Below are 25,624 nucleotides of genomic sequence, written 5' to 3'. Positions count from 1 at the left end.
AACCCGGGTCTCTCAGGACCGCAGGCTGATGCTCTAACCGCTGAGCCAAACCGGCCAGGGCGAAATTAAGTTTCTTTAGCAGACTCTACTGCTAAAGACTCAGAAGCAGCCCTGGTCAGTTTGGCTCAGCGGTTAGAGCGTCAGCCTGCAGTCCGGAGAGACCCGGGTTCGGTTCCCGCTAAGGGCACGTACTTCGGTTGCAGTTTGTCCTCGGCCCTGGTTGGTCGTGCGGGTGGCAGCCACTCGATGTGTCCCTTCACGTCGATGTTTCTCTCTCTCTCTCCCACTCTATCTGTACAAAAAATGGAAAAATATCCTCGGGTGAGGATAGATTAAAAAAAAAAAAAAAAAGACTCAGAAGCCAACCTGAATAAGCTCCTACTAGCAAAACAAAGTAATCTGAGCATCAATAATTGCAACAGGTTGAAATGCATCAAATATCTTAAAGCCAGGAGTTCACAGAGATAATTAAAACACAACAACAATGGTGACTTTGGAGGATGCCAGGTAACTACCATATTACTTTGTAAATTTATAAAGAGAGAAAGCATCAAGAAAATAAAAGCTCTATTTACTGTTCTAAAAGAAGCACACACAAGTTTTCTACAGAAGGATGGCAAGGGACACCTAATCCAGTCTCCATGGGATTGGGAAAGATGTCCTTGAGGGGAAGACACTAGCTTTGAGTTTTAAAGACCAACTTGAGTTAGTTTGAAAAAAGGAGCAGATGTGGACATCCAGAGCAGTAAGGTGAACAGTATGGAAAGACTTTAAAAAATTGTATTTGTTGGAAGGATGAAATTAGTGAGTAAAAGTTGAGGGCTGCCCGGCCAGTGTGGCTCAGTGGTTGAGCGTCAACCCATCCACCAAGAGGCCGCCAGTTCGATTCCCGGTCAGGGCACATGCCCAGGTTATGGGCCAAATCCCCAGTGGGGGGCATGCTGAAGGCGGCCAATCGATGTTCTCTCTCTCATTGACATTTCTATCTCTCATTCTCCCTTCTTCTCTCTCTAAAATCAATCAAGAAAAAAAAATTTTTTTTAAAAGAAAGCTGAGGGCTGGGTAAGGCTAAAAAGCTAACTGAAATTTGATCAGAATAATTCTTAAAGGCCTTTTGAAGAAACTTGCACTTTATACCATATGCAAGAGGAAGTCTTTAAAAAGTGTTATTAAATAAGTAACTGACAAGATCAAATTTCATTTAAGCTAAATCACTCTGAAGGCTGTGAGGAAAAAATATTTAACTGGAACAAAAATGAAGAAACAATGAAAGAAGGGAGATCACAGCAACCTTAGCAATATTTAAGAGATAACAGTAAAAAACTGTTACTGGAAGAATAAATTTAATCAGACTTTATGTGGGTTCTCACAGTGCTTTACAGATAATTCTATTGTAGCACTTCCCATGAAGTGTAATAGTTATTTGTTTGCATCAATGGGGACATCATAAATGCTATTTAAATGCTGATGGGTGCAAATTCTACCAGAACCTATTATTTTGTAGACAGAAAGTCTTGGTAATAAGTCTTTAATCCTAAGAGTTTAACAGTACTGGTAAAATGCAATGTATTGAATTTTTTCTGTATGAAGTCGATGTAATAAGGCTTCACCTAGCAATTCCCCCTAGTTTTATACCAGTAAATAAAAATGAACAACAAAACAAAGTGTGACCATGACCATAAACAGTAATTTAAAATGTCATGCTGTCTACTATTTTGAGATTGGAAAAATAAGATATCATCTTCTGATTCCCCAAAGCTCTAAAAGAATAACATCTTAACAAAGCCACCTTACTTTCTCTTTATATAATGTGTTTTACATGTGTAGAGCTACATACTAACCCACTTCTCCACAAACCACATAAACCAGAACTCTGTATTTCTAATCCCATCAGAGGGAATGAAGTGGGGGCATCAAAAACAGAAAACAAATTTAATCAAGAGAGTTCACTTTAAATGACAAGGTATAACATGTCCTAATAAGGATATTAATTTGGGATAAAAATTCAAATGGAAATTTTTAGGTTGTATACCTTCTCCAGCATTTTATTCTTGTGAATCAATCCTTTGTATTGCATTAACAACTTTCATTCGAATAAACTCTATGGGTCATTGGCAAAGTACAACTTAGCTTCTAAGTCACCTTGTTGTATAGCATTTATAAACGTTATTCTTTGTGGAGCTATAAACATAAAGCAGGTTAACACTAGTGTTCTAGACACTCTCAGGCCTTTTCAAGGTTGGTACATGGGCCTAATTTTAGGCTGCCAATGGCAGGCAACCTACCAACTTACTTCACCACCATGTCTGTTACCATGGTTCAAGATAAACTGACTACAAGATATTTGGAATGTAACTGGCAAACATTACATGCTTGACTAATATTTCTATTTGAAATCTATTCATAAGAAAATGAAAAAGGTTAGAGACTAGTTTTCCAGTAGTATGTCATAAAATATTTTTCTTCCTAACTCCCAATAGGAAGAAGTTTTTTTCATTAAAGAATTATAATTCTATTGAAATAACATTGTTTCTTGGACTCCTCCTATTTGTGTAAACAACTACTTTAATTTTTAGGCACTGCATCTGGCAACTGCGACAGGCAAATAAATGTTTCCTTTTAATGAAATAACTATTCCATTTATCAAAGGAAAAAGTTATAAGCAAAGAACAGAACTGCAGTATTTCAAAGAAGTTATGCTAGAAATTCCTAGTTCTGATATACCAAAGTATTTACAAAACAAAAATGAAAATTTTCTATTATCAAATACTCCACTTCTAAAGAGAAAAAATAAATAAATACTAAGCATTTGGGTGTTTATGTATTCACAGTATCTGAACATGATGAAAATATGTCTCAAAAACCTTGAAAACAGAAAAAGAATTTTCTGATAATGTTTTTGTGAATTCAGTATTTTTATTCTCAGGAGTACTGAGGATATATCTACTTGGAGTCTATAAACATTACTGTGTAGCAGTCCAGAAGGATATTGCTAGGGATTAGTGCAAGGTATTTGTTTCTATTTTCCATTTTCTTTACCCATGGAAGTTGAATCAGCTATCTCAATTAAGTACAGGTGCTGCTCATTCAAAAAGTGAAATTCTCTAACTCATGGTATAGTTAACAAGATCTCTAGACTAGGTAAGAAACAAACAAACAAAAGAACAAGATGTTTTGTAGTTCCCTTATCTCTCAGTGTCTTCTCATCTGTAAAATAAAGATATTAGAAAGGTTAATTTCTAAGGTGCCTATCCCTCTCTACATTTCTGATTCCTTAATAAGAAGTTAGATTCTAACACAGGTAATTTCAAACAGTGATAGCCTCAGGCCAAAATAAAAGAAATGAAGTTGTTTATTTTTTAACCATTCAACGCTGGTTTTATTATTTATTTTTTTAAATTAAATTTACTGGGGTAACACTGGTTAATAATATTATTCAACTTGCAGGTGTACAACTCTATAATACATTATCTGTATAACACATCACATTGTGTGCTCACCACCCAAACTCTGGTTTCTCTTTGCCACCATATAGGAGGAAAACTCAAAGAAATTTCTCTTGAGTGAAACTTCCAGTACTTCAATGAACTGATTTTGCTGACAGCTTCTTTCAGTGATTCAGAGGGCTTCTCCAAATTAGGTGGTATTAAACTTAAAAAAACTGTATCTGTCCTTCTATTTATTTATTCTATCCATTTTTCAATGTATCATTTGTTTTGTGCCTTCCTAAAACACTTCTCCTTACCATAAAAAAAAAGTGCTTCAAATGATCCCAGATAAAGAAAGACATATGCTAAGAAAAAACTATTTATGCTAGAAATTAAAGCAAATAATAAAGAACAGAGCAATTAAAGTACAAAATGCTCAAAAATACCAGAGAAACTTGACCACTTCTTCTAATGGTGTTTTTCTCTATTTTAACAGATACAGCACTGTTCAATTTAAAAGAACTATTAACCAAAACCTTTCATTTTCTAAATATAGTATTAATAACAATTCTATATTTAGCAAAAGGGAAAAGAAGGCAAAGGACTTGTTATTTAGCAGTATTTATTAAGCATATACTGTACACCAACACTATACTTGGTGTTTATATATGTTATCTCATTTAATCATCATAGCAATCTTTTTTTTTTTTTATCCTCACCCGAGGACATTTTTTTTTTTTTTTTTTTTTGCATTTACCTTTGAATAGAGCGGGAGGAAGAGAGAGAGGAAGAGAGAGTGAGAAATATCGATGTGAGAGAGACACATCGATTGATTGCCACCTGCACAACCCCAACTGGGGCCAGGGACAAACCGCAACCAAGGTACTTGCCCTTAGTGGGAATCGAACCCGGGACTCTCTAACCGCTGAGTCAAACCAGCCAGGGATCGTCATAGCAACTGTACAAGGATTCTCATCTCAATATTATAAAGAAACTAAGATTCAGAAAAGTGAAGAAATTCAGCTTAATAAACAAAAATAAAACCAGCTAACCTATGGTCATTCAGGAAAGCCAAATATGTCCTCTAGCACATAATCAGTCTACAGTGTTGTACAAAATTAGCCCCAAATGCAAAATCCTGCAGCATCAAAGAGATCATGGTTGGTCAATATCCTATCCAATAATAGAAAAAATACATTCTCATACATTGATTCAATAAGAGTTTGAGTTTTTAAAACTTCACCTCAACTGTTACAATTCTGTCTAAAACAATAGATTAATATATTATATAACATTAAATATTTACTTTTGTATACACAATTGTTTGGTTCTAACAGAAACAATTGATATTTTAAGAAGAGCCAATAATTAATTAAAAAGCAGCTCTGATGATCCTCCAAGACTAAACCATTAATAAATACACTGTTTAACTTACATGCACTTTTAAAAAGGGAAATAACATTATTATTTATTATAATTAAGACATTAAACCTCCTAATAGTTGAATTAAATATATAAATATATATGTATTCAATAAGAACTAGAAGCAGAAAATTGTTCTTTTATCCTGCACAAACTTATTCCTTAACACTTCATTCAGGAGGAGCTAAGTGATCAACAATCTTAATTTTTAAGAACATGAAGAAAATATTAGGGGTCCTGGTCCTCTTTACTCAGTTCGATGCTAGTGGTCTAGGATATAGCTACACAGAAGAAAATAAAGCTACCCATTTCCACATGGAATCCACTAAAACCAATCATATTCTTTAGTTATATTCCTGTAATGGGTAGAATAGTGTCCCACAAAAATTCATGTCTTCCCAGAACCTTGGAATGTTACCTCATTTGGAAATAGGGTCTTTGCAGATGTAGTCAGTTAAGGATTTCAGATAAGATCACCCTAGATTTAGGGTGGACCTAAACTGAACCTAATCCAATGACTAGTATCCTGATAAGAAAGGAAAATGCAGAAACAAACTGAAGAAAGCAAGCTGAAGATGGAGGCAGAGACTGGAATGACACATCTACAAGGCAGGGACTGTCAAAGACTGTGTTCGCCAGAAGCTCAGAGAGGCACATGGGACAGTTTCTCCCTCAGAGCCTTTCTACAGAAGGAACCAATACTGCTGACACTTTGATTTTGGACTTCTGGCTTCCTGAACTGTGAAAAAATAAAAAACTCCTAGAGTGTTTTTTTAAAATGTTTTTATTGATTTTTAGAGAGAGAGGAAGTGAGAGATAGAAACATCAACGTAAGAGAGAAACTGGTACTGTCTCATTCTCTTCTGTCCACAACTTTCTCCATGTTGTGGTAATATCCCTATAGATTTTTATCCTTCTAGCTCTTCAATGAAACAAGCAAGAGTCTTTTCCATCATCTCTAATTAAAAAAACAAAAGTTTGTAGGAGGACAGTTAAGGTCATCAGATATACCTAAATAGATCACTGTGGCCATGATCTTGCCTTAGCCTTATACCCGCCTCTTTGGCCAGATGGAAGAAACAGTATGTGCAGCACAGACAAGGTCATTAAATAAACTATTGAGTACTGAAAGTCATGCTAATTTCTCATCTATTATATTCCAATTCATAATATACATTATTAAGATTATTTTAAAGAGAAATTCTTCATATTTACTGACAATTCAGAAACCACTTTTAAAAACTGATTTTAGAGAGCAGAAGGGACACAGAGAGAAAGAAACACTGATTTGTTTTTACACTTATTTACACATTCATTGGTTGATTCTTGCATGTGCCCTGACTGGGCATCAAACCTGCAACCTTGGTGTATCAGAACAATGCTCTAACCAACTGAGCTACCTAGCCAGGGCTGTGCCTTTTTTTTTTTTTTTTTTTTTTACTTACCTGAAGATTTGTTATTTTTTGATTTTTAGAGTGAGAGGAAGGCGGGGGAAGAGAGATCAATTTGAGGAAGAAACATTAATCGGTTACCTCACATACATGCCCTGACCAGCAATCGAAACTGCAACCTAAGCATATGCCCTGACTGGGAATTGAACTTGCAACCTTTCTTTTTGGTGTATGGGACAACGCTTGAACCAACTGAACCACCCAGCCAGGACCATAAACCACTTTTAAAAAATTTTAAACATTATAATTAAAGTTGCCCAGCTCGTGAGCGTTGCGGGTTTGATTCCTGGTCAGGGCACATGCCTGGGTTTTGAGCTCAATCCCCAGTAGGAGGAAACTGATTAATAAAGTTTCTCTCTTCCCTCTCCTGTCCTCTCTCTGAAATCAACAAAAACATGTATTTTTAAAAATCATATTTAAAGTTGATTTGCTTCTGCATAACCCTGTGAGGTTTTATTAAGAACTGAGGTTCAGAGAGATTAAGTAACACATACAGTAATACAAGCTGGTAAATGTCACAAAATCAAATACAAGTGCTCTTTCAACAATAACAACACTATAAAGCACAGCAGTTCAAAATTACATTAAAGATTTAATGTTTTATATGAGAATATGATTCAAGAAAAAACTTAAAAGAGAAAATGCAATAAACCCATTTGTTGCCCTGCCAGTTTGGCTGAGCGGTTAGCGTGTTCACCCATGGATCAAAGGGTTGAGGGTTTGATTCCTGGTCAAGGGCATGTACCTGAGTTGCAGGTTCGATCCCCAGTCCCAGTCAGGATCATGTGGGAGACAATCAATTGATGTGTCTCTCTCTCATAGATGTTTCTCTCTCTCCCCCACCCACCTCTCTCCCTCCCTTCTACTCTCTCTAAAAATATCCTTGGGTGAGGAGTAAACAAACAAACAAACAACATTTTTCTGAGACTAAGTACCTCTATTTTGGTAGATATTAATTTTCTATATACTACTATGACCATCCAGAAGCAAAAAAGGACTGTATGGGAAACCATATCCCATCAGAAAGAATTTCTGTGTATCATCACATAGAATGTTTTCGGCTGCAAGAAAATAAAACTCCAACTAACTAAAAAAAATCAGGGGATTTATTATCACATACAATAAGAAGTTCCAAAGTAAAACATTTCCAGTTAATTAATTTCATGTCTCAAATGTCCTGAAAAACTGAGGTTCTTTCCATATTTGAACTCTGTTGTCCTCAACTCCCTCATGAGAGCAAGTTTACAATAAATAATAGCTTCAAACAGCAGAGCCTCACCCACTAATGTCTAGAGACAGGAAACATATCCTTTATTTCATTTCATTCATTTACCTTTGTTAAATTAGTTAACATACATAAAGCTCTTAGAAAATGCACATGATAAATGTTATATAACGTTTGCTATTATTATTGTTGGGTCTATTTTTAAGAGATAAAAGACTTTTCTCAGATGCCTTCATGTTTCATTAGCCAGAACTGAAATACAGGTGCCCTTTCTAATATAGGAAATAGAAGTCCATGATTGGCTTAGGCTAATCAGGATTCACCCCCTTTGAGACGTTATGTACATACTTCCTGGCCATAAGGCTCTGCAGAGGATAATGAATTCCTTCACAAATAGTTCTTCCAAAAGGGAAAAAGGTCGAGAATAGTTTTGCATGAGAAACCACTTTATTTCATTCCTCCACACATCCTTTCTCCTTACAGAACTATAAGAATAAGAGTCTGGAGGTGCCTCGGGGCATGTTTCCACAACGTGGGGAGTTTTCTGTGGTAGGAAATGAACCAACTCTAGGAAAGCAGGGAAGGACAAAGGGGCAGACAGACACATTTATGGTGCTCTGGTGTTGGGATTCATTCAACTCTGAGATAAGCTTCACCACTTTACATGGTTTAGTTTGAAAGCCAATAAATGTCCCTGCTTTGCTAAAGACAGTTTGTCTTACTTTCAAAAGAAAGGAAAATCTTAAGTAAATAACAGCAGTTTTTGGAGTTTGAAAGCTAAGATTTAATACTTCTTAACCATCTGTATGACCCTGGGTGAGTTATTGCTCTGAAACGCTCTACTTATGTTTTTTGTTTTGTTTTTGTCCTCACCTGAGGACATTTTTCCTTTTTTTTTTTTTGTTCAGGTAGAGTGGGAGGGAGAGAGAGGAACAGAGAGAGAGAGAGAAACATCGATGTGAAAGGGACACATCGAGTGGTTGCCACCCGCACAACTGACCAGGGCCGGGGACAAACTGCAACCGAGGTACGTGCCCTTAGCGGGAACCGAACCCGGGTCTCTCAGGACCGCAGGCCGACACTCTAACCGCTGAGCCAAACCGGCCAGGGCTCTACTTATGTACTTAGTGTACACACACACAACACATGCACAATTCAACTTTACTAAAAAGGGATAGAATTTAAAGTTCCCAACTATTAATAGTTGACAGCAGTTATCAGTCAAGTTTCTCATTTATATTACTAAATAAATCCCACTGTTAGCTCATATTTAGAAGCCATTAAACATATTTTTTTTTTTTTAATTTTTAATTTTTAACTTTTTTTTTTTTTTTTCATACATTTTTCCATTTTTTGTACAGATAGAGTGGGAGGGAGAGAGAGGAAGAGAGAGAGAGAGAGAGAGAAACATCGATGTGAAAGGGACACATCGAGTGGCTGCCACCCGCACAACCAACCAGGGCCGGGGACAAACTGCAACCGAGGTACATGTCCCTAGCGGGAACCGAACCCGGGTCTCTCCGGACCGCAGGCCGACGCTCTAACCGCTGAGCCAAACCGGCCAGGGCGCCATTAAACATATTTATTCAAGTTTTCTTGCTGGCTGTTGATGCCATAAAGGCAATGACCAAGATCTATATCTTATAGTTCCTCCTCAGTTCTATAAGCTAAGTTCACTGTTTTACTATTTCCACATAGTGTTGCTAGTGCTTTTCTTTCCTTTAAAATTTGGGGGTTATTTCTGGGCTAACCTTCTCTAAAATATTCTTCTTCTGAAAATACAACCTCATTCTCTCATAATTTGACCTGCATATTTATAACAGAATCCTAGGAGTCATTCTTTTTTTTATAGGAATAATGTGTCAGTTATTTTTGAACCTATAACTTTAGGCACCTATTTAGGATGCCTTCCAAAAGATTAAGTAATGCCTTTTCCTCAGGAACAAAATACTAAAAAGATGACAGCACAGCACTGTGTTATAAAAAAAACATTTCAACAGCCCAATATTAATAAAAATATTCTGGTTTCTCCTGACACCATTGCTAAGGTATTAATTGTTCTTCTGAATTAATGACTGAATATGTTTCAACAAGAACATTCAAATTATTCATGACTATGGATGGCTAAAAGTACAAAATGAAGTATAAAATTAGATATTAAAGGAATTTACCCAGCCAGTGTGTTTCAGTGGGTGACTGTCGACCCATGTACCAAGAGGTCACCAGTTTGATTCCCGGTCAGGGCACATGCCCAGGTTGTAGGCCCAATCCCCAGTGGGGGGCATGCAGGAGTCAGCTGATGTTCTCTCGTTCTCTCTCTCCCCACCCCCTCTCTAAAATAAAAAATATATATATTTAAAAAATAAATAAATAAAATAGAAGAATTTTAAAAATCTCAAAATAAACCATGTAGAGAATTTATTAATACCTGACAATTATATCTTCTACATGTATTTTAATACTACAAAATAATTTGTCTTTGTTTTTATTTTCTCCTAGAAATTTTACATCTGATATTAGAGCTCAGGTTTACAACAGTAATGGTATTTGGGCTAGCTAGTGTTCCGTACTCAAAACAAAAATATGAATATGTCACCATTTTCAAGTGGGAAAGGTGACTCAAAAGTGAGTTACAAGCAAACAAACAAATATTCAAGAAAATCAATGTGAACATTCCTTGATTTTTATCTATAGTAATACCTCTTAGTACAAGCTGGATACTACTAGAGGATACTAACAAAATAAAAGAATGTCAAAATATTAAAACTTTTAAAATAATCTAATCAGGATTTCTTCATCTGGGGTTCAAATCAGAGGTGATATTCTGTGTAAGTGTACATTATATATATTTTTTTGGAAATAAAATCCTGGAAATTAAAAAATTTCATCACAATTTCAAAGAGATGCATGACTGAAAAGAGGCTGAGAACCATTATTGAGTTAATGTAGAGATGTGATAAGCGAGACTCAAAGAAATGAAATTATTTGCCCATGGTCAAATAAGCAGCAAGTATCAGCTCTAGTACTTAAGACTTCTTTTCACTAAAACATAAACAGCTCTAAAAAGACTTTCTTTGTAAACATATATTTATGAGAAAAACAAATCTGTATGACCTAAGAGCTGTGAAGGAAAGTCTCAGGCTGATAATAAAAAGAATACCAAGACGGCAGATGAGAGGCATAACTTCAGAACAATTCATCCAGAATAGAGCAGGAGGACAGAGTTCTAAGAGGGCCAATTCCAAGAAAGAAAAAAAGGAGCTGATACAATACCTGAATGTGACTGCAACAAAAGGAGTTTTACAGTTCCAATAGAGATTTTGGAAAATTAGAAAAACCAAGCAAAAGGGGAAAAAGTTGCACAGACAGGAAATCTTATAGTATATTATATGATACAGCTCTAAACAATGCATATGCAAACATAAGCCGTGAATACTGATTTAACTGAAATTTACAGTCATTGGGAGGATTGGGGAGGAGGATTGAGGAGAGCTCACAAAAAAAGCTAAATCTTTATCATATAATCAGAAATCAACAAATAACATCTACAATAAAATAATCAAATAAAGACATGGTAAAAATGCTTAAAAACATAAAGAGCCCTGGCCGGTTTGGTTCAGCGGTTAGAGTGTCAGCCTGCAGACCAGAGAGTCCCGAGTTCGGTTTCCGCTAAGGGAACGTACCTTGGTTGCAGTTTGTCCCCTGCCCCTGTTGGGGTTATGTGGGTGGCAGCCACTCAATGTGTCTCTCTCACATCGATGTTTTTCTCTCTTCCCCTTCTCTCCCTCCCACTCTATCTGAAGATAAATGCAAAAATGTCTTCGGGTGAGGATTAAAAAAATATAAATAAATAAAAACAAAAAGAAAAAAACCACGAAAAAAGCCCAAACAGTGTTATTCAACAGGGCACTAATGCATTTTGAGCAGGGTAATTTTTTGTTGGATGGGGCTTAGAGCACAGGTCAGCAAACTGAGGCTTTGGGCCAAATCTAGCCCACTGCCTGTAATTATAAATTGTTTTATTAGAACACAGCCATGCCCATTCATTTCATTAATTTACATATTGTCTATGGCTGTTTTTGTCCTATGACATTAGTAAGTAGTTGCCATAGAGATCTTATAATCCTCAAAGCCTAAAATAGTTATTATCTGGCCCTTTACAGAAAAAATTTGCCAACTCTAGTTTACTGTATTACTTTACATGTCAGTTATTCCCCCAAAAGTAACTGTGAAAACCAAAGCTTCACATTCCACATTTTCAACCAATCCTCCGTAACTCCCTTCTAGAAATGAGAAGTAGAACTTTGGTTTGAGAACCACTGAGCTATAAAAAATTTAAAATGATTGTCTCTGGGGAGCAGAACTCAGAGATCAGGTAAGGACAGAGAGTGAGGGAATATGGGGGGCTGCTTTTTCCCCAATAATTCTTGAAACACTAATTAATTTTTTTGAAATATTCACATGTATTTCTTTAAGAAAATTTAATTTTAAAGCAAAAGAAAAAATACAGAGGAATCAAATCTGGTTAATGATTCTGGTGACTCTCTAACATAAAATGTGTGATTACATTTGCTAGATATAAATTATGACATCTGCTATATTTGCTCTGGAGAATATTTTTGTTGCACATATCCAAAGCTGCTAGGTAAATGACGCTCAGATAAGAAGGGTGTCACTGTGCCAACTGAATGTGAGTATAATATTTTAAACCCCTGGATTCCAAGAAAAGTCAGTCATGCTAGTACATTCTACAAATGATCTTCAGTGAAGTTTGAAATGTTTAACATAAAGTCAAATAGATAAAATGTTTAATAAACATTAGCAACTCTTATTAGTAGAAATTAAGAGGAAAGCTTTCAAAGATCTATGTGGTAAATAAAAACATTTCTGGTTTACATTTCTTTAATTCAGTTTTCTTTTAAATTGATTGGAAGTGTAAAAGTAAGGATGACACTAAACTAGAACCACAAAAGATTGAATTAACAGTATGATCAATACTTCCATTTAGTACTTCCAATTTAATACCTTATATGAAAAATGTGATATTGTATCACTGTGGTATGTTCTACCCAGAAAAGAAAGAACACATCCAAAAATAGACAGTGTCCTTAGGTTTGACTAATTTTTAAAGTGTTCTAATTACCACTTATTTCTAATTCAACTAAATGTTAAAACTGTCTAATCTTCCCACACATAGGAAAAGCTTTAAATGTACATTTTGTTAATAGGAACCCGAAGAATAAGAATCAAATGTTTTAAAATGTGAAAATAAACATAGTTCACTACATACACTGAAATTCTAAGATACTACATATAACAATATTAATTTTAAAGAGTATAAATCACACTTAATAGTAAACAGTACACTATTTTTTTTTAAAGGCATTTATTCTCCAATTTTATAAAAAAAACATTACATTGGTAAAGCATATTTTGAAAAGTACAGAATGACACAGCTAGTTAAGTGGTCACAACTATAATCCTAAAACATCAAAATAAACATTTTAACATTTTAACATTTTAACATTTCAGTTTGGAAAATACAATCTCTATTTTACTGAAAAGATTCAGTTGCTGAATTGTAACTTATAAGAAACAGATTAAGTTCCTCTTGATATAAAATAGTTCTAAAATTATAACAGCTCTGCTAACCTAGCTTTCTTTGTAAAGAAATACAAGAAAAATTTTAATGCTTTTATAAAATACTAATTATATTCATAATCCTGGACATTATAACTAAAAATAATTAATCTAGCTATTTTGAAAATGTAAATTAAAAAATGAAGAAAAAATATTTTAGGCATCATCCTTCTAATTTATTTAGAAGTAAAACTGGCACAAGGAAAACCAATATATAATTCCCCTTTCCATTCAACAGATCCTGAAATCTATCTGTCATTATATTAGGTAATATTTGACATAAATGCATAGCACGCACATACCACAGCACCCTCCCCCCTCCACACACACAAGCATTTTTAGAATAAAAACATTTCAAAGGTTAAAAGCTTTGATTATCAACTTACTTTTTTTTGATACCAGACTATAGCATCAGTGACTTTGGACGCCATTTATTCTACTGATATCACACATTCGTCATTTTAAGCTGTTCAAGAGAGAAAAACATACAAATGACTTTACTTCCACCTTCCAAAAGGAAACGGAGCAACATGCATATCTAGCACTCTGGTTACTTCTACAGCAAAGGGTGTATGACTACACTTATATTACACCCTTCCTCATTACTATTTTAGCAACAGGTTCTCTTAAGTAAACAAAATCAGTTGCCATAATAAAACAAGGATCTTTCCATGTAAATATAACACTTGAATTTTCTTATAAAATGGTTTCTGTTTTTAATTAGCTTTTTAAATATATTTCAGAATTTCCTAGGTTATACTGAAAGATTTTCATTTATAAATTCACATATGATAGGAATTCAGTCAGTAACAGGTAAGTTTTGCTATAGATTCTATCTAGGAACTAATGTCAATTACTATTGGTAAAGGATAGCTTGATAGGGATGTCAAAATTCATAATCATATTTACTTTTCCAAAACTCAGTAAACAAAACTGAACTAAAGTCAAATAACTGGAGAAACATAATTTATATTAAATACTAAGAAAATATTAGAATTAATTACATAGCAATAATTAATATGAACTTCCCCAATATCACAGTTTGCTAATAGTTAGAAATTTACCACAGACTATTTCATAAGTATCTTTTTTGTGTTTGTGTAAAACAGTTTTCAGAAAAGAATCAATTACTAGAGAGAATTAATTCCAGACTGATTCCAGTAATACTTTTTCTAGTTGTAAGACCAGGCTGGATGGAGACAGCACCTCTGGTATGGTGTTAAGAATGAGCCTAAACAGCTTCAAACAGAAATATTTGCCCCAGAACACATTACAAACCAAGATCATTCAAGGCCACCAGGATCTCAGGGAAATCCTGGAAGCAAAGCACCCATCTGAGCTGATCCTAGCACATGCAGATCTTCAACTTGAGAGATTCTACCACTACACAATTTGCCCAGAGCCAACAAAATACCAGAGGTTTATTTATCATTCTTGGGTGTATATCAGGATTCAAATGTAATAATAATTATCAGCAAATTCAAATGTTCAGATGATCAACCTCTAAAATTTAAGGCAGAATTTACTTAATGCCTGTATTTTTGACAGTGCTATAGATCAGATTATTTTGTTACTTTTCCTAAGATACTGATTCCATCTTTTAAAAAATATTTATGTTTTTATTGATTTCAGAGAGAGGAAGAGAGATAGAAATTTCAATGAGAGAAAAACATCAACTGGCTGTCTCCTGCAAGCCGCCTACTGGAGATCAAGCCTGAGCATGTACCCTGACCAGGCCTGGAACCAGCAACCTCCTGGTGCATGGGACAATGCCCAACCAATTGAGGCACACCAGTCGGGCCTGATTCCATTTTAACTGCTCAAATCCAAGCAAACCATATTCTGAAATTCCTGACTAACGCCCTGGCATTTGTTATAACAGGAGCAAAGTCAAAAGACCAGGATTCAGATATTGGCTTCCTCTATCTCATATGTAATATTGAAGGAGTTACTTAGTCTCTTGGACATCAGTTTCTTTCACTTGTACAATAGGAATCACTGCATCTATCCATCCCTTGACAAGAAAAAAAAATTACTGAGATATTCTAAATTAAACTTACAGCTGCTGAACAGTAAGAGAAATTGACAGAAAAGTTAGGCTGTAAATAGTTGTAGACCAGCTCTGACAAAAGACTGCTCACATTCCTGTATACCTATTGGAATTTAGGATCAATTTCCAGGTGGCTATTTCCATGATTGTCCAAAAGCAAGAAGAGCCAGGTACCATAGAACCTCAGAAGCCTCCGTTTTTTTACACATGAACTTTCCAATCTGCTGTCCACAGTTAATCCACAGGAGCAAACATTTCTATGTGGACTCTGCCGCACCTATCCTAGAATTAGCCCAACTTCTCCCATCCTCTGTCTGTAGCTAATATAAATCCTTTCAAACAGCTTACAATTTTCTTCCCTCTACTTGATGTATATAAAAACCCCTGCAAAACTCTAGGATGATGGCAAGACATATTTTCTTTCCTACCTAACCATACTTGTGGTGGTTTGACTCCATGCCTAAATTGGTGTGTGTGTTTTTTTGCTACCAATGGCCTTAAATACTTTTTAAAAAAGAATTTCAGCCCTGGCCAGTTTGCTCAGCGGTTAGAGCGTCAGCCCGAAGACCAGGAAGTGCCGACTTCGGTTCCCACTAAGGGCACGTACCTCGATTGCAGTTTGTCCCTGGCCCCGGTGGGTCCGTGTGGGTGGCAGCCACTCAATGTGTCTCGCTCACAGCATGTTTCTCTCTCTCTCTTTCCCACTCTCCCTCCTGCTCTATCTGAAGATAAATGCAAAAAAAAAAGTCCTCAGGTGAGGATAGAAATAAATTAATAAATAAATAAAATAAAAACAATTTCAGCTGTGGAAGTTAAAAACGTGTTTAATATCCTTATGGGGGTTTTGTGACTGAAAAGGTAATATACATTATATGTTTACCACAGTCTAGTACATACAAATGTTCAATTATAATTATTATTAATGTTTTATTTATTTATTATTATTTATTTATTTTTATTTTGTTACAGATGTTTCTCCTTTTTTACCCCATTGGCACCCCCCTCCCCATCACTCCCACCCCGTCCCCGGCTTTGTTGTCCATGTCCATTGGTTATGCATACATGCATATAAGTTCTGTGGTTTATCTCTTCCCACCCCCTCTTCTGAGGGATGTCAGTCTGTACCCTACTTCCATGTTTCTGGGTCTACCGTATTCCTCAGACTGTTATGTTCATTATATTCCATATATAAGTGAGATCATGTGGTATTTGTCTTTTTCTGCTTGGCTTATTTCACTGAGGATAATACTTTCCAGGTCCCTCCATGTCGTCTCAAAGGATAAGAGATCTTTCTTTCTTACAGCTGCATGGTACTCCATTGTGTACATGTACCACTGCTTTTGTATCCATTCGTCTACTGATGCACACTTAGGCTGTTTCCAGATCTTAGCTATTGTAAATAGTGCTGCTATGAACATGGGGGTACATATATTCTTCCTGATTGGTGTACCAGGCTTCTTAGGGTATATTCCTAGAAGCGGGATCACTGGGTCAAATGGAAGTTCAATTTTTAATTTTTTGAGGTAACACCATATTGTTTTCCATAGTGGCTGCACCAGTCTGTATTCCCACCAGCAGTGCACTAGAGTCCCCTTTTCTCCACACCCTCGCCAACACTTGTTGTTTGATGATTTGTTGATGGCGGCCATTCTGACAGGTGTGAGGTGATACCTCATTGTTGTTTGAATTTGCATCTCTCTGATGATTAATGATGTAGAGCATCTCTTCATATGTCTCTTGGCCATTTGTATGTCCTGTTTGAAGAGGTGTCTATTCAGCTCCTCTGCCCATTTTTTAATTGGGTTCTTTGTCTTCCTTTTGTTGAGTTGTATGAGTACTCTATATATTTTGGAAATAAACCCCTTATCTGATGGATCATTGGCAATGATGGGATTATTTTTTTCACTTTCTCTTTCTGTGAGTTCATCATTGGTGTATACGAATGCCGTCAATTTCTTGACGTTTATTGTGTATCCTGCTACTTTGCCAAATGCATTTATTAAGTCTAGTGTATTTTTGATGGAGTCTTTAGGGTTTTCTATGTACAATATCATGTCATCTACAAATAATGACAGTTTCACTTCCTCCTTTCCAATATGGATCCCTTTTATTTTTTCTTCATGTCTGATTGCTGTGGCTAAGACTTCCAGTACTATGTTAAATACGAGTGGCGAAAGTGGACATCCCTGTCTTGTTCCTGTTCTTAAGGGAAGTGTTTTTTGTTTCTGCCCATTGAGTATGATGTTGGCTGTAGGTCTTTCATATACAGCCTTTATTATGTCGAGATATGATCCCTCTATTCCCACATTGCTGAGCGTTTTGATTAGAAATGGATGCTGGATTTTGTCGAATGCTTTTTCAGCATCTATTGATATGATCATGTGGTTTTTATTCTTCATTTTATTTAAGTGGTGTATCACATTTATTGATTTGCAAATATTATACCAGCCTTGCATCACTGGAATGAATCCCACTTGGTCATGGTGAATAATTTTTTTGATGTATTGCTGGATACAATTTGCTGGTATTTTGTTCACGATTTTGGCGTCTGTGTTCATCAGGGATATTGGCCTGTAGTTTTCTTTCTTTGTAGTGTCTTTTTCTGGTTTTGGAATTAGAATTATGCTGGCCTCATAAAAAGAGTGTGCAAGTCTTCCTTCTTCTTGAATTTTTTGAAATAGTTTGAGGAGAAAGGGTGTTAGTTCTTTTTTGAATGTTCGGTAAAACTCCCCTGTGAAGCCAATCGAAGCCAATCTGGGCTTTTGTTTGCTGGGAGAGTCTTGATTACCTCTTCAATTTCCTTAGTTGTTATTGGTCTGTTCAAGTTTTCTATCTCTTCCCGGTCCAGTTTTGGGAGACTGTGTGTTTCTAGAAATTTGTCCATTTTGCTTAGATTGTCGAATTTATTGCCATATAGTTGTGCATAGTAGCTGTTAATGATCTTTTGTATTTCTGTGGTGTCGGTTGTTACTTCTTCTCTTTCATTTCTGATTTTGTGCATTTGGGTTCTCTCTGTTTCTTGATGAGTCTAGCTAAGGGTCCATCAATCTTGTTTATCTTTTCGAAAAACCAGCTCTTTGTTTCACTGATCCTTTGAATTGTTTTTTTGGTCTCCATGTCACTTATTTCTGCTCTGATCTTTACTATTTCCTCCCTTCTACTTGCTCTGGGGTTTTCTTTTTGTTTGCTTTCTAATTCTTTAAGTTGTGAAGTTAGACAGTCAATTAGAAATTTTTCTTGCTTCTTGAGGTAGGCCTGTAGTGCTATGAACTTCCCTCCCAGAACTGCTTTTGCTGCATCCCATAGATTTTGTGCTGTTGTGTGTTCATTTTCATTGGTTTCCAGGAAGTTTTTAATTTCCTCCTTGATTTCCTCAGTAACCCATTCATTGTTCAATAGCATGGTATTAGCCTCCATGTGTTCAAATGTCTTTGCAAGTTCTTGTTGCAATTGATTTTTAATTTCATGCCATTGTGATCTAAGAAGATGCTTGATACGATTTCAATCTTCTTAATCTTGTAGAGACTTATTTTGTGTCCTATTATGTGGTCTGTCTTTGAGAATGTCCCATGTGCACTTGAGAAGAATGTGTATTCGGTAGTTTTGAGGTGTAATTCTCTGTAGACATCTATTAAATCCATTTGGTCTTGTGCTTCATTTAGAGTCTCTGTTTCCTTGCTAATTTTTTTGTCTAGAGGATCTATCCAGTGGTGTCAACGGCATGTTGAAGTCCCCTGCTATGATTGTATTGCTGTCAATTTCTCCTTGGAAGTCCTCCAGAAGATTTTTAATATATTTTGGTGCTCCTATATTGGGTGCATATATGTTTATCAAGGTTATATCTTCCTGTTGGATAGATCCTTTCAATATTATGTAGTGCCCTTCTTTCTCTAGTTATGGCCTTCATTTTGAAATCTATTTTATCAGATATGGGTATTGCTACCCCAACTTTTTTTTCTTTCCGTTTGCTTGGAAAATTTTTTTCCATCCCTTTACTTTCAACCTTTGTGAGTCTTTTGTTGTGAGGTGGGCCTCTTGTAAACAAGATATAGATGAGTCATGCTTTCTTATCCAATCAGCTACTCTGTGTCTTTTTATAGGAGCATTCAATCCATTTACATCTAAGGTGATTATTGATATGTACTTATTTATTGCCATTTTTGTTTATTTTGCTTTTATGTTTCTTCCTATTTCTTCTACTAATTACAGCAGTCCTTTTAACATTTCTTGCAGTGCTGGTTTGGTGCTTATGCATTCCCTTAGCCTTTTTTTTTTGTCTGGGTAGCTCTTTATTTGACCTTCTATTTTGAATGATAGCCTTGCTGGGTAGAGTAGTCTTGGATTCAGATCCTTGTTTTTCATGACCTTGATTTCTTCATGCCATTCCCTTCTGGCCTGTAGTGTTTCTTGTGAGAAGTCAGCTGAGAGCCTTATGGGGTTTCCTTTGTAGGTAACCTGTTGCTTACTTCTTGCTGCTTTGATGATTCTCTCTTTGTCTTTAATTTTTGGCATTTTAATTGGTATGTGTCTTGGTGTGGGCCTGTTTGGGTTCTTCTTACTTGGGGCTGTCTGTGCTTCTTGAACTTGAATGCCTTCTTCCTTCACCAAATTAGGGAAGTTTTCTGTCACTATTTCTTTGAATATATTCTCTAACCTTTGTCCATTTTCTTCTTCTTTGGGGACTCCTATGATGCAAATATTATTACGTTTCACAGTTCTTTTAAGCTGTCTTCCTATTTTTTAATCATTTTTTCCTTTTGGTATTCTGATTGGTTGATTTTTTTTCTACCCTGTCTTCTAATTCACTGATCCGGTTCTCAGCTTCCTCTTCTCTGTTTTTTAGACCTTCCAATGTGTTCTTTATTTCTGCTATGTCATTTCTGATCTCTTCTTGGTGGTTTTTAATTTCCAATTGGTTTATTTTCAGCATCTCTATGTCCTTACTCATGCTGTTGAGCTTCCTCAAGATCATGGCTCTGAATTCTAGCTCTGTTAACTTGCCTAACTGCTCCACATTGATCTTACCTTTGGTGAAGGTCTCTTGTTCTTTCATTTGGCTTTTGTTTCTGTGTTTCACCATTTTGGCTATCACAGTGGGCTTTGGAGCCTGTCAAGTTTTTCCTGTGGGTGTTGGTGTTCTGCTGTTTGTGGCTCCCTCTTCTGGGTTTAGATGAGCGAGGGCGGACCCACGTTAAACACCACTGTCAAGTCTTACTTTCCTGGTTAAAGCTGCTAGCCCAGGAAAGGTACTGTTATCCTATAGCTTTTTGCCTGGAGGCTAGCAGTCGAGGTTACTTGAAGAGTTTTGGGTTGTCAGTTGATTGAAAAACTCCCTCAGGTGCTCAGCATAAGGGGATTTCCCAAGGTGGGGGGCAGATGGTGGTTGTTAGTGAGCCTGAATTAGCATTTCAGTGGCCCACAGGGTGGGGTTGGATCTCCGAGGGAGCGGCTGCTGCCTCTCCCCAGAGCCCTGGGAAGGAGCAATATGGCCACCACCCTGCGTGGCTGCAAATCAGCAAAAGCTCTGAGCACCATCCAAATCCCGAGTGTCCCCACACAGTTCCAGTCTAGTCCGCCTTCCCTTTGCTGGAGCCCAAGGTGAGTGGCTGTGGCTTTTATCATCCTCTGTCCTGGGTCTGCGCTGTAGAGCCGCTTGGAGAGCGCTTCTCACAGCTAAGGCTGCTGCTGTCTGTGGGCTCCCAGCACCCCTCTCATGCCTTCACCATCCTACCAGGATCGAGTCAGTGTCCCTCGTTATATGGTCCTCGCAAGCTGCTTTTCCCTGTCGATTTGCCTGTGTTATAGTTGTCATTCCAGTTTGGTTCTGGGAGACGGTCTGTGTAGCTTCCATTCACTCCACCGCCATTTTGGAATCTCAATGTTTTATTTTTTAAATGATGCAATCCAGGAACTGGCAAATATTTGTATTTCCTTTTTAAAACATGTTTAAAACAGTTTAGAGAAGAAATACCTGCAATCACTTTTTATGGACCTTTAAAATAAAAATAGCTATCTTATTATCATAAAATCACAATGTATGCTCAACTACATACACATGGATTATTTAGATTTCAAAGGTCACCGCCACTGAAGTTTCTAGCAGGTATAACTACCTACAATTCTCTCACCAGGGTTTTTTTGAGACGCTTTCTCTTATTTAATTTAATCTCCCATTTTGGTTTTTCTGTCCTAGAGGCTTCTAGGGGTGATTCCTTTAGCTTTAGCTATATTTCATCCTAAAGGTTTTCTCCACTGATTCTGGTAGGAGACTATTAAGTACAATATTATAACTCCATTATACGGGTGGGCAAAAGTAGGTTTACATTGTTCCTATGGAAAAAGTCAAATTAATAAATAATAACACAAGAATAAACTGTATTTTATGTACTCCAAAGTAAACCTACTTTTGCCCACCCCTGTATTTATTTGTCAACAAAATCATGTATGTTTTCTAAACTGTTTATAATTCTCCATCCCTTACCACTCCTGGCCTCTGCCTCACCAATTACAAACTACAAAAAAAAAAAAAAGATACAAACAATATGGGAATATCAACTTAATCACTTTACTATCCTTTCACTTTACCCAATTTTTAGGGTTATTCCAGATTATCTACCAAAATAAAGATCCTCTCTCTTAATACCTCAGAAGTGTAAATAATATGCATCTCATATGCAAAATGTGAAAGAATATTTTATTAACTCAATCTATTAAATGTATATTTAACAGATTTGGGAAATAGTTAAATAGTCACATATACACACTAATACTTTTTTTAAAGCTTAAATGAAAGTGAGGAAAACATTGCTTGCTTCAAGTAAAATAATCTAAAAGATAATTTTTTATATAATTAGCTTTACACAAAACTACACTTAGAAATAATTTTCAAAAGCCAACTATAACAGTTCATTAGGTATATAAAATGTTCTAAATATTTCTATTTGGATTTATAAAAATAAAAATAAAAATTCAGTCAATTTAAAAAAAAAAAAAAACACAGACCTTTCCTTAGTAATGTTAAAGTTTGCTCTGCAAACTCATTTAATAGTTTTTCCACTGTGTCAATAACACTTTTGTGACACCAAGTGGCTCATACCTATTTTTAAAACAGGTTTTACAGTATGCTGAGATAGACTTCTGAATCACACATCTGACAAAGTACACCTCAAAGACATGCAAATTTCAATTGCTATAAAATATAACAAGTAGCAAATCAACAAATAATTTCATGAATAAAGATTATTTCTAAAGCCTTTCTAACATCTTTGATCCTGACAGTTCAGGAAGACAGGTGTAGAGTCTCTAGTAGATTAGTTCATATTATATAACTTTTAATGTTAAATTATGACATTAAAGTTAATTTGCAGGGAAAAAAAAGTAGCACAGAAAGTTTACTAAGTATCTTGAATAGAGAATTTTAATCTTTTTGACCAACTAATCTGATAGATGGATGGTTATTAAGATAAAAAAATAACCCAATTAGCCCTGGCCAGTTTGGCTCAGCGGTTAGATCGTTGGCCTGCGGTCCAGAGAGACCCGGGTTCAGTTCCCGCTAAGGGCACGTACTTAGGTTGCAGTTTGTCCCCAGCCCTGGTTGGTCGTGTGGGTGGCAGCCACTCGATGTGTCCCTTTCACATCGATGTTTCTCTTTCTCCCTCTCTCTCCCTCCCACTCTGTCTGAACAAAAAATGGAAAAATGTCCTCGGGTGAGGATTAAAAAATAAATAAATAAATAAATAACCCAATTATAAAACCACAGAGTTAACTGAAGATATAATATGTCAATCTTACTATAGACAGTTACTCTGAGGTAATTCTCTCTCTCTTTTTAAATCCTCACCTGAGGATATTTTTCCATTTATCTTCAGAGAGAGTAGAAGGGAAGGAGGAAGAGAGAGAGAGTGGGAGAAGAAAAGAGAGAGAGAGACAGAGAGAGAAAGACATTGATGTGAGAGAGACACATTGATTGATTGCCTCCCACATGACCCCAACCAGGGCCAGGGACAAAACCACAATCAAGGTACATGCCCTTGACCAAATCAAACCCAAGACTCTTGGCCTGCGGGCCAACACTCAAACTACTGAACCAAACAAGCCAGGGCTTGCTTTCTCTCTCTCTCTTTCTCTCTCTCTTATTTTGTGTGAGAGTGATTATGAATATTTGTTATTCTATTTAATTTATTTGGGTGACACTGGTTAATAAAATTATGTACGTTTCAGGTGTGCAATTCTATAATACATCATCTGTACATTATACTGTGTTCACCATCCCAAGCCAAATCTCCTTCCATCACCATTTATCCCCCTGTACCCTCTTCTACCTCCTCACACCCTTTCGCTCTGATAATCCCCATACTGTTGTCTGTGTCTGAGTTTGTTTTTTCTCTTAATCCCCTCACATTTTTCACCCACCCCACCACCCCTCTCCCCTCTAACAGCTGTCAATCTGTTCTCTATCTATGAGTCTGTTTCACATTGTACTTGTCTTTCTCTGACTTGGCTTATTTCACTTAGCATTATGTTCTCCAGGTCCATCAATGCTGTCACAAAGGGTAAGATTTCCTTTCTTTTTCATGGCTGAGTAGTATTCCATTTTGTGTATGTACCTCAGCATTTTTATCCACTCATTTACTAATGGACACTTGGGCTGCTTCCAAATCTTGGCTATTGTAAGTAATGCTGCAATGAACATAGGAGTGCATATATGCTTTTGAATTAGTGTTTCCAGAAGTGGAATCACTGGGTCATAAGGCAGTTCCAGTTTTAATTTTTTGAGCTAACTCCATACCACTTTTCACAGTGGCTGCACCAATGTGCATTCACACCAACAGTGCACTAGAATACACTTTTCTCCACATCCTCACCAGCACTTGTCGTTTTTTGATTTGCTGATGATAGCCATTCTGACAGGTGTGAGGTGATATCTCATACTGGTTTTAATTTGCATTTCTCTGATGATTACTGACATTGAGCATCTTTTCATATGTCTATTGGCCTTCTGTATGTCCTCTTTGGAGAAGTCGATATTCAGGTCCTCTGCCCATTTTTTAATTGGATTGTTTGATTTTTGGTGTTGAGTTTTATAAATTATAAATTTTAGATATTAATCCCTTATCAGATGTATCATTGGCAAATGTTCTCCCATTCAGTGGGTTGTCTTTTCATTTTATTGATGGTTTCCTTTGCTCTTCAAAACCTTTTTAGTTTGATATAGTCTCATTTATTTTTTCTTTTGTTTCCCTTGCCCAAGGAGATATATCAGAAAAAATATTGCTACGAGAAATGTCCAGGATTTTACTGCCGAGGTTTTCTTCTAAGATTTCTATGGTTTCAAGTCTAACATTTATGTCTTATTTTTTCCTAATTCTCACCTGAGGATATTTTTCCATTTATCTTCAGATAGAGTGGAAGGGGGAGAGAGAGAGAGAGAGAGAGAGAGAGAGAGAGAGAGAGAGAGAGAGAGAAAGAGAAAGAGAAAGAGAAAGAGGAAGCAACATTGATGTGAGAGAGACATATCAACTGGTTGCCTCCTGCACAACCCTGACCAGGGCCAGGGCCAAATCGCAACCAAGGTGTATGCCCTTGACAGGAAGAACTGGAGACTCTTTGGTTTACGGGCTGACGCTCTAACCACTGAGAAAACCAGCCAGGACTAACATTTAAGTATTTAATCCATTTTGAGTTTATTCTTGTGTATGGTGTAAGAAGGTGGTCTAGTTTCATTTTTTTGCACACATCTATCCAATTTCCCCAACACCATTTATTGAATAAGACCCCATTACCCCATTGTATGTTTTTGCCTCCTTTGTCAAAAAAAAATTTTGAATACAGAAACAGTCAAGTTGTCTTTTTGTTTTGTTTTTTCTTTATTGGTCTTAGAGAGAGAGAAAGGGAGAGGAAGAGATAGAAACATCAATGAAAGAATATCGACTGGCTGCCTCCTGCATGCCCCCCACTGGAAACTGAGCACACAACCTGGGCTTGGGCCCCGACCAGGAATTAAACCGGCAACCTTTTGGTGCATGGGTAGATGCTCAACCACTGAGTCACACCAGCCGGGCTCTCTTGTCAAATATTAATGGACCATAATGGTATGGGTATATTTCTGGACTCTCTATTCTGTTCCATTGATCTACATGTCTGTTTTTATTCCAGTACCAAGCTGGATTACTACTGCCTTGTAGTATATTTTGATATCAGGTAGTGTGATTCCTCCAATTTTATTCGTCTTTCTCAAGATTGTTGTGGCTATGTGGGATCTTTTGTGGTTCCATATAAATTTTTGGAACATTTGTTCTAGTTTTTTGAAATATGCCATTGGTATCTTATTATAGCAATCGTGTTAATCAATAGATTGCTTTGGGTAGTATGCCCATTTTAATTATGGTAATTCTTCCTATCCATGAAC

The 25,624-nt window shown here is 36.4% G+C and overlaps 1 protein-coding gene across 2 annotated transcripts in view; it reads right to left on the bottom strand.

The window, feature by feature from the left end:
* PHTF2 (putative homeodomain transcription factor 2) overlaps positions 1-25,624 on the bottom strand; it is a 154,413-nt gene that overhangs the window by 101,807 nt on the left and 26,982 nt on the right. For both annotated transcript variants that reach the window (XM_036246919.1, XM_036246918.1), the window contains exon 2: positions 13,553-13,632. In XM_036246919.1, coding sequence (XP_036102812.1) covers positions 13,553-13,597 — 45 coding nt within the window. In that variant the 5' untranslated portion in view covers positions 13,598-13,632. The remainder of the gene's footprint in view (positions 1-13,552; positions 13,633-25,624) is intronic.

Source organism: Molossus molossus, unplaced genomic scaffold (assembly GCF_014108415.1).
Source record: "Molossus molossus isolate mMolMol1 unplaced genomic scaffold, mMolMol1.p scaffold_m16_p_7, whole genome shotgun sequence".
NCBI classification, from domain to species: Eukaryota; Metazoa; Chordata; class Mammalia; order Chiroptera; family Molossidae; genus Molossus; species Molossus molossus.
Note: the sequence above shows the minus strand (reverse complement) of the source record. Positions and strands in the feature narration are given on the sequence as shown.